General features: G+C 52.5%; 1 protein-coding gene across 1 annotated transcript; it reads left to right on the top strand.

The window, feature by feature from the left end:
• The first annotated feature begins 721 nt into the window (after positions 1-721).
• On the top strand, positions 722-7,252 carry TMEM200C (transmembrane protein 200C). Its single transcript, XM_023228511.1, has 3 exons — positions 722-827; positions 1,203-1,646; positions 4,504-7,252. Exon 3 carries the CDS (start codon positions 4,598-4,600, stop codon positions 6,461-6,463), a length of 1,866 nt encoding a protein of 621 aa, XP_023084279.1. The 5' UTR covers positions 722-827; positions 1,203-1,646; positions 4,504-4,597; the 3' UTR covers positions 6,464-7,252.
• The last annotated feature ends 1,971 nt before the right edge of the window (positions 7,253-9,223 follow it).

Here is a 9,223-nt window from a genome sequence, read left to right as displayed (position 1 = left end):
CACCCAATTTTGTCTGGATCCAAAATTTCAGACAGCACTTGCTTCATCTGCTCTTCGGTTCCTTTCTTCCTGAATCCTGGCTGCCTCATTTCAACAGATAATTGAAATCTTTCTCACTTTCTCAATAATCTTTGGGGAAATTCCACTTGGAAATTATCTTTTCCCTGTCATTTTTACTTTACAGTTCAGAGGACAGGGATGAGCTAGGAAACAGATCTCTCTCTCTCTCTCTTTCTCTCTCTCTCTCCTTCTCTCTTTTTTAAATGACGTAGGGAGTTTGGACATCCTCCCTACCCCCACCTCCCCTCTTTGATTCTAACCCGGATTTCTGGAGAATTATAATTTTCCTTTTAACGCTTGCTGATTACCGGACCGGGAGGAGCAGGAGGGGCTGCCGCCCAAGGAAGAGCCCGGGAGCCCATTCTGATCTCCGAGGAGCCCCAGCTGCCGGGTCCCGGTCAGGCTGGTCACAAAGCCCGGCGGGGCTGAAGCGCGAGCACATCTGACAGCGCCTTCCACGCGTCCCGCGGTGCGCCCGGCTCGGCGGGGGCGGCTCCACTCCGCCGGGGCCCGAGTTCGTTGGGGGACAACTTACTGTGCTGGCCGAGCATCCACACTGCAAACTCCCAAGCGGGAGGGGGAAAACAACCCAGGCTGTGCCGTGCCGAGGAGTAGAGGCAACAAAAGACCGAGACACGAGGGGAGGGAGGCAGACACGGAGGGAACGCGGACTCCGGCCCCTCGCTCCCCGAGAGCGCCCCTCGGATGCTGCTGGGGAGACCCTCCAGGCCTCTCTTTGGGGCCTCTGGGGCCCGCGGCTCAGACAGGTAGTTGGAAGAAAGAAGAACAAAGCTGTCCGCGGAGGCAGGCGGCGGTCTCGGGGCGCCCCGGGGCGGGAAGAGCCGAGGCCGAGGAGGCGCCCTGCGCCCCCTGCCCCGCGGCCTCAGCGCCCTGCGTCGGCTGCCTCCGCCGCCTCCCCTCGTGCCTCCTCCTCCCAGGGGAAGCGGCGCTTCCGAAGGGACGGGCGGCGGGCGGTGGGCGGCTGAGGACCCGGGGGAGCCGGGAAGGCCGGCGGCGGGGGGGGGGGCGGTGGGGGAGGGGGCGGGACGGGGGGCGGGGGCGCCCCCCCAAGCCGCCTAGCCGGGCGGGCCCCGACCGCCACCCTGCCGCAATTTCCCTGTGTCATGGCTCCGGTCTCTTAGCAACAGCCGCCAGTCCGGCCGCCCCGAGCCGCCGCCGCGGGCTCAACTCCACCCGGCGGAACCCGGCGCGCAGCAGCCACACAAAAGAAGCGCGAGGGCCGGCGGCGCCGCCTCGGGGACCCGCCCGGGAGCGCCGCGCGAGGGGACGCAGCGAGCGGGAGAATGAGCGGCCGAGAGGAGGGCTCCGAGGCGGGATACGGGATGCAGAGGACCTGACACTTCTTGGAAACTCTTGGAAATGGCTCCCGCCACAGCGCCGGAGGGGGCTGCGAGTCTGGGGCGGGCGCTCGCCCCTGCGGGGCTGCTGAGCCGCGCTCGGATGCAGGGCCCGGGGGCGCTGTCCCTGCGCTCCGCCGTCGGCTCGGGCTGAAAAAGTTTCTCCATGGTTCCTTTGTGTCGCCCGAGAGCCCGTTCGCCGGCCCCGACCTCCCTCGGTCTCCCTGGGTAAGTGAGCGATCTTGTGTGCGGAGAGTGCTGCCATTTTGAGCAATTCTGCCAGTCCCCAGCCCCGGGGGCCCCTCCCCGCCCCTCGGGTCCCCGAACCCTCGCGCTCCAGGCTAGGGTTGGGGAGAGGCTTTTTTCCTGGGCTGGCTACACGGGATGCGCTGCCCAGAAAAAGCTAGTTCCAGATTGCTCTCACTTCGCTGCTGCCTGTCTTCTTTCCAGAGGCGAACTCCCAGCTGCTGCACTCATGTGACTCCAGCCAACATCAATAAGCAGACCAAAGCCAGGGGCCAGGGGGTCGCCGCCCTGCCAGTGAGGGACCGGGGGTCGAGGACCTGGGTTGGGTGCCCGGCACAGCACAGCGCTCCCAGCCTGTGGGCTCCGAGCCTCCGAGCCTCAGAGTGGGGCTTAATCCATCATGAGCGGAGAACTTGAATGTCTCTCTTGGAAGCAGTTGTATTTTTAGACCTCCCTCCTTTGCTTCCCCCATCCTCCATTCTTTAACCACGGTAAGACCAGCTCCAGGCGGTAAACTGAGAGGACAGCCAAGCTTGACTGCTAAGTTTGTTTTCTTTCATTAGGTATAAAGGAAAACCTCAAAGGTGGGTCTCCCGTGGCATCTGACCTTTGTCTGTATTTCGTGTCAGATGGTGACACATTAAAAGGGAGTACAGCCTTCAACAGAGCTGAAGGAATAATAAACGAGGGAGTTAATTACTAGCTATTAAACTCATTTTAAAGATGTGCGGTGAAGGACTGTTGAAATCCATTCCTTACATTCTACCGGAGCCAAAGCTGCTTTGCTGAGGAGAAATCCAAGTGAGTTTCCCCCTTCCCCAAGACATCCAGCCTCCTGGAGCACCTGATCAATGCCCAACCAAACATGTAGCCTTTCTTCGGTGGGAGAGCCACCCTGCCAACTGAGTCTCAGTTTGCTTCTAAAAAAATATCTGGTCCTTAAAGCCTTCTTAAGATAACCACGGATCTCCGGATTATTTAAGATGCTGGATTCCAAGGATCACTTAAAACAACAGTCTCTATATTACAACCGCATAATAAATGTGCCTATTTATTTGGGACGAGAGATAAACAATATATATTTTTTTCAATCTGTACTTACTGGTGCAGCTTAAAGGTTTATAGATGTATTCTCTATACTGACCCCTCTCTTACCTACCTGGTGATTCTCTTTACTGAAACCCAACTAAGTCCCAAAGAGATACTGATTTGCAAACATTATAAAGAGCTGATTACCATTTGCATTCCCACTGATGGAGAAAAGATCCTGCCTATATTGATATAATGGAGGAACTCAAGGGCCAAAGCCTTTCACCCAATCACCAATGAAAAGCAAAATTCTACCTACCACACATTTTCAAGGGGGAATTTATTCTAAAACATGAATTATCTGACAAAGGATAGAATAGCAAAAGGCTTGGGAGTGATATTTAAGTCTTTCATTTCATACAATGTCCTTAATTTTAGCATCTCATAGGAGGGAAAACAACTAATGGGACAGAAAATGTTTTACTCTGGAGCTACAGCAAGACTATAATTTTTAGAGGTTGCTGAATAACCCCCAATATGCATTTGTGAATTTACCTACCCAGGCTTTATTACAAACAACTAAATAAACTTCCTAAGAGTAATCCATTGATTGTTGCCACCCTCCCTTCCTAAAAATGACCTCATGAGAAAGGGATAAGGAGGGGAAAAAAGCAAAAAACAAACAACAACAACAACAATAAAACAGCTTTGGCTTGGGGGAAATGTCATTCTACAAATCACATATTATGTAGGCTGCTTTACGTAGTTAATTGCCTCCTCATTTGAATACTGGAATTCTGTAGCATGCTCTTGGCCCCTTAATAAGGGGTCAGAAAGCTATTATGGCAGAGTGTTAGTTTTTTTAATTGTAATTTTCCCATATGAGAAAAAAGATCTTTCTCTTGGAGATTCTAGGGGACTTCTCAAATTCCCTGATGAAATCTGGCACATGATACCTTTAAGGGAGTTCCTCTGAGGGAGGAAAGAAGGCCAGAAGGAAGAGCTCAGTTACATAAGCAGTTACCTAAAACTAAATATTCCACCCCAAGAAGCTGTCCAGATGTTGCTGGGAGGAGGGAAGGCTGTGCAAGGGATCTGCTTGCACTTAGCTGTAGGAATAGGCATAGATGGGAGACAACTTTGTGAAGGGATTTATTGTCAGAGTATTGCACTATCTCTGCTGCTTCCCCAGTGATAAACTCTGTTAATTATCTGAAGTAAATAAGCTGCCTGCCAGCCATTATATGACCTTTAATTTTCATCCAGTGAAATAAATTCCTTTGTCTTTATACAGTAGTGACTTTCCTGACTGTTTTAGTGACTTTGGGCCACACATTGACAGATTCCCCAGCTTAGAGAGACTTGAAACTCCTGTGGTAGTTCCCTTGCAAAATCTTCCAATTCCAGAAGGATTAAGGGAAAGAACCTTGCCAGGAAGGTCCTTAACCACTACTTTGCGTCCCTACATTTAGGTTTTACTAATGGTTGGAACTCCACTGTTCATTTCAAACCCTCATATCACCCATGGAGTGCGTGGAGGAGCTGGGTAGGGAGCCGGGAGAAGAAGGCATGCTTTCAGATGGTTTTATCACCACATACTAGTTACTGCAATGTTTTACAACCACCTATTAGTTGCTGCAACTAATAGGTCCCTTCCCTAATGTCTACCTGGCCCCAGCCTCTGTACACGGCCTTCGTTTCAGTTAGTGGGTAAAGGCCCTGGGGTTGGGGGCACACATGGAGTGGGATCTGGGAGTAGGGCAGCTGCAGCCAAGCCGACCCCCTCTGACTGTCTTCCTCTGCTTTGCAGCAGGAGGAGGTGGCTGAGCAGCTAGTGGGCAGTTGGCGCCCGCCCTGAGCAAGCCTCCATCCCAGAGGCTAGTCCTGCAATCCACGAGTTCGCCATGATCGCCACCGGCGGCCTGCTGAGGATTTCCGCCAGAAAGCAGGATCCACTCCGCCCCCCAAGTCAGATCCCCAAGCGCAAGAGGAAAGCCAAAAAGAGGCGCAAGAACGACGTGGTGGTGGTGAAAGGCAAGCTGAAGCTGTGCTCCATCTCGGGGCTCATCGCCCTCTGCGGGATCCTGGTGCTGCTGGTGGGCATAGCCATGGCGGTGGTGGGCTACTGGCCCAAGGCCACGGGGGCCAATCGGGAGGGGGGTAAGCAGCTGCCGCCTGCGGGCAGCAGCCACCGCGTCCCGACCACGGCCAACAGCAGCGGCAGTGGCAGCAAAAACCGGTCCAGGAGCCACCCTAGGGGTCCAGGGGGTGTCAACTCCAGTTCCGCGGGCGCGCCCCGGAGCACGCCTCCGGCACGAGTCGCCTCCCCTTCCTCCTCCTCCACGCCGGTGGGCTTCTTCTTCCGCATCTTCTCTGGCTACCTGCACTCTGACAAGCTCAAGGTCTTCGGGCCCCTCATCATGGGCATCGGCATCTTCCTCTTCATCTGCGCAAACGCGGTCCTCCACGAGAACCGGGACAAGAAGACCAAAATCATCAACCTGCGGGACCTCTACTCCACAGTCATCGACGTGCACAGCCTCCGCGCCAAAGACCTGGCGGCCGCCGCGGCCGCCGCCGCGGCCGCAGCCGCCTCCTCGTCGTCGTCTGCCCCCGCCGCGGCGCCCCCCGGGGCCATCCCGCTCAACGGCTTCCTCAGCTACGTGCAGTCGCGGGGCCTGGAACTGAAGGCGGGGAGCTGCGGTGGCGCCGGAGACGCCTTCGGAGCCGCGGCGATGCTGGCCAAGGGCTCGTGGCCGCCTCACCCCGCGGCCCTGAGCGGCGGCCGCCCCCGGGGCGCCGCGTCCCCGCCGGACCTGGCCTCTTCCCCGCGCTGTCCGCGGGAGCCCGCGAGCCTGGCCGAGGCAGTGTACAGCGTCTACCGCGAGCGCTCGGGCGTGGCCGGCCGTCGCCGGGCCGCCGCTGCCACCGCCGCCGCCGCCGCTAGCAGCTGCAGCAGTCCGGCGCCCTGCAGCCCACCCGAGAGCTGGGGGCGCCAGAGCACCGCCAGCTCCCTCGTGGACTCCTCGCTGAGCGCCTTCGCGCTGCTGCCCTTGCAAGGGGACCGCGATAGGGACGGGGACGCGGAGGGCGCGAGCTGCAGCTGGCAGAGGCCTCCGGGGGAACGCGGCTCCCTGGAGATCCCGAGGGGCGAGCTTGACCTGAGCATGACCAACCTCCGCGGAGCAGAGGGCAGCATGCGCGGGGCGAGCCAGGAGCTAGAGGAGCCCGAGGGCGCGGTAGCGGCGCGCGCCGCCAGGGGGCAGGGCGGCCGCCTGCCCAGGACCGGCAGGTACGCGGCCTTGCGGCGCCGCAGCACCAGCGGGCTCCCGGACTACCGGGTACCGCCGTCCCCCGAGCCCCCGCCCTCCCCGGGGAGTGCGGACCCGGACTCCAGCCCTCTGACCAAAGCCGCCTCCCCCTCGCCACCCCTGCGGCCGGAGGGCTCGCCCCCCACCAGGCGGGACTCGGGGAGCTCCCAGTCGGATGACCCATCCAGCAGCAATAAGGGCTACACACCCCTGCGGGAGGCCGGCACCTCCTCCGAGTCGGTCTTGGACGCAGTTGCGGGTCAAACGCGAGACTCTGTGGCCGCCCCCGTTCCGGGTGCGGAGCAGAGCTCTCCGGAGGGTGCCAGCCAGGAGCCACCCACGGCCGAGCAACCTCAGCCGGTGCAGAGGCAGTTTACAAACAAGGAGAAACTCTTCATGATTTCCAGGTCTCATGCCATAGGGGTAGAAGAAGGAGAACTGGAAAGCACAGGCATTTAGAGAAAGGGGTGGGGTGGGGGGAGCAGAGAGAAAATGGGAGAAACGCCCACTTGAATCAGTGCATTAACAGTTCCCTGTCTCTTTTGTGGACTGATCCGAGGACATCGTTCAATATCCAAAGAGCTGCAGAATGTTATCCTTGAATTGCGTCCACAAGATTCCTGTAGATAACTCCAAGGATTTTGTTTTTGTTTTTGTTTTTTTAAAGCAAACTAGTCTTTTTATGTCCGATGGTGATTGTATGTCCAATGAAAACCAAATGTATTAAAAGGTCAGCAATCTAGTCCATTAGATAAAATTCTTTTAATTTTCTTAGCATCAAAACAATATATTTTTGACAGTAAATGTGCACTTTACTCCAATTTTTTTTTAATCCCTAATTTCGCGACCCGTGTCCTCTGCGCTGGTTTTGCCCCTAGCTGCTTGCGAATGGCAGGCTTTTTTCTCCCTCCCTTTGAGGAACATAGAAGAGTTTGTCTCAGTTCTCTTAGAATTGATGTTACTAACTGAAGTTAAAGCCAAAAGCATGAATAATTCAGGAAAGAGCACTTTCCTTGCCCCACTCCACTCTGCTCACCCAATCCCCAAAAGCTTCTTCCTTTTTTAAACAGGTGTGTACGTTTTGCTACTAGGGTATGTGGTGGAGACTGGAGGGGGCCAGGAACCAGATGGACTGTTACATTCCAAAATTTATATCAAGTACACTATACTTTATTGAGTGTTATCACACCTGTATTGAAAATAGCATTAATATTTAAAATCTTTTTTAATAAAAGAGGTTTCCGAACAGTTAAGCATAATATTGCCTCATTTTGCCTTGGAGCTAGCTCATCTGGTACCTCTGAAATATTTTGCTGTGACACTGCTACCAGGACTGTTGTGATCTTCGCCCAAAGTACTCAGCACCATTGTCACATGTCCAGTGTATTTTTAAGCTTAAAATGTAAGGTAATATTTAACATTTGGGAATTTCTCTTTCAAATAGAATGAAACGTTAAGTGAATAGTAATTGCCTATGATACTTCTCGTTTACCTCCAAGTATTAATTTGCAGAGCACCAGGTTTAATATTCCCTTCCCATCCTCGTGGATATCACTGATTGTAAGTTAATGCTCTTGAATCCATGGCCCACATAGACAAAAAGATAATGTTTTAATAATTTGGTAGATTGTTTACACTTGATGTCATTAAAAGTGAATTAGTTAATTTTCAAAACCAGAAGATACGATGTGGTCATTTTGGTCCCCTTGGGCAAAGCAGCTAGTCTTGTAGAAAGAGTGCAGATTCAGAACTGAGATTGGACCCAGCTGATGGCATCTCCTAGCTGTGTGACCTTTACAAGTCACAAATCCTGAGTCTCAGTCATCTTTTTGTAAAATGAAGAGAACCAGACATACCTCATGGAGCTATGAGAGGAACAGAACAGGGTCAGGGTCAGAGGAGGGCTTATATGTGTGGAGTTCACCAGAACCCTTGGCCCAGAGGATGTATTCAATAAATGGTGGTTATCGTAATTATTATTACCATTATAATATGTTGCTGAATGCATACTGTAGAAGAATGGACCTTCCTTGAACTTGAGCTCAAGAAAGTCTAGTCTGAAATCTGGGATATCCACCTATTATCTGTATAATCTTAGACAAATCTCTTAATCCCCCTGGGCCTCTGGTGGATGATATAATCTCTATGATCTCCTTCAGCTCTTAAAGTCTTACTTAAATTCAGGCTCTTGTCCTGTATGTAATCGTATCACATTTTTACCCACAACTTGGCAAAGAGTGAATATACGTCGTCAACTACCATTAGCGCAACATTCTGTAATACATTTTAAAAGGGCCTCATTTATTCTCAGATTGGATCTGCATTAAACCAATACCTCACTATAAGGCTGTAGATTAATATATTGGGCTCTTCTATAAAGCAAAAGTGAGTTTACACTAATGAGTGATATGCTAGTGTAATGAGACCTCAAGGTAGTGTTAAATTTCAACAGTCTCAATTGCTTTATCACACTTCCAAAATAAATGTCAAACTTCCTTTGGTTTTCTTCTCCATTACCTTGGGTAGTAGGTGATTTATATGCTGAGACAGTGTGTTACTTAAAGGGGAAAACAGGTTCTGGTGTTCTACAATACTGTTTCCAGTCCTCTGAGAATGCACTGTAAATGCTACATTTATCAAATGCTAAGTGACATTTAGCAAATAATAAAGCTAATACCTCTTAGCTTAACTAAGGAGGGGTGGACAGAATACTGTTTATATTTCACAAACTTAGCTCTATATCAGATAATATCTAACCTAACTATTGAACAATTTAACTAGTTTTTTTTTTCTGAAGATAGAAAAAGATGAGCTCAATTTTCCAAATCTTGGGAGCGGATCTCAGCTCACTGCAAGCTCCGCCTCCCGGGTTCCCGCCATTCTCCTGCCTCAGCCTCCCGAGTAGCTGGGACTACAGGCGCCCGCCACCTCGCCCGGCTAGATTTTTGTATTTTTTTTTAGTAGAGACGGGGTTTCACCGTGTTAGCCAGGATGGTCTCGATCTCCTGACCTCGTGATCCGCCTGTCTCGGCCTCCCAAAGTGCTGGGATTACAGGCTTGAGCCACCGCGCCCGGCCTTGTGATTTCTTTAGACTTCAGAGGAAGTGTATATAAGTGTAGTAATTCACAGTCGTAACTTTCATGGGAGCAGAAATCTGCAATAATAATGCTAATTTTCATTCAGTACTTCCTGTGGGCTAAGTACTATTGTATGAGCTT

Source organism: Piliocolobus tephrosceles, chromosome 18 (assembly GCF_002776525.5).
Source record: "Piliocolobus tephrosceles isolate RC106 chromosome 18, ASM277652v3, whole genome shotgun sequence".
Lineage (NCBI taxonomy): Eukaryota > Metazoa > Chordata > Mammalia > Primates > Cercopithecidae > Piliocolobus > Piliocolobus tephrosceles.
Note: the sequence above shows the minus strand (reverse complement) of the source record. Positions and strands in the feature narration are given on the sequence as shown.

Coding starts and splice junctions, on each gene's coding strand:
- TMEM200C (XM_023228511.1), top strand. CDS start 4,598: ATGATCGCCACCGGCGGCCTGCTGAGGATTTCCGCCAGAAAGCAGGAT.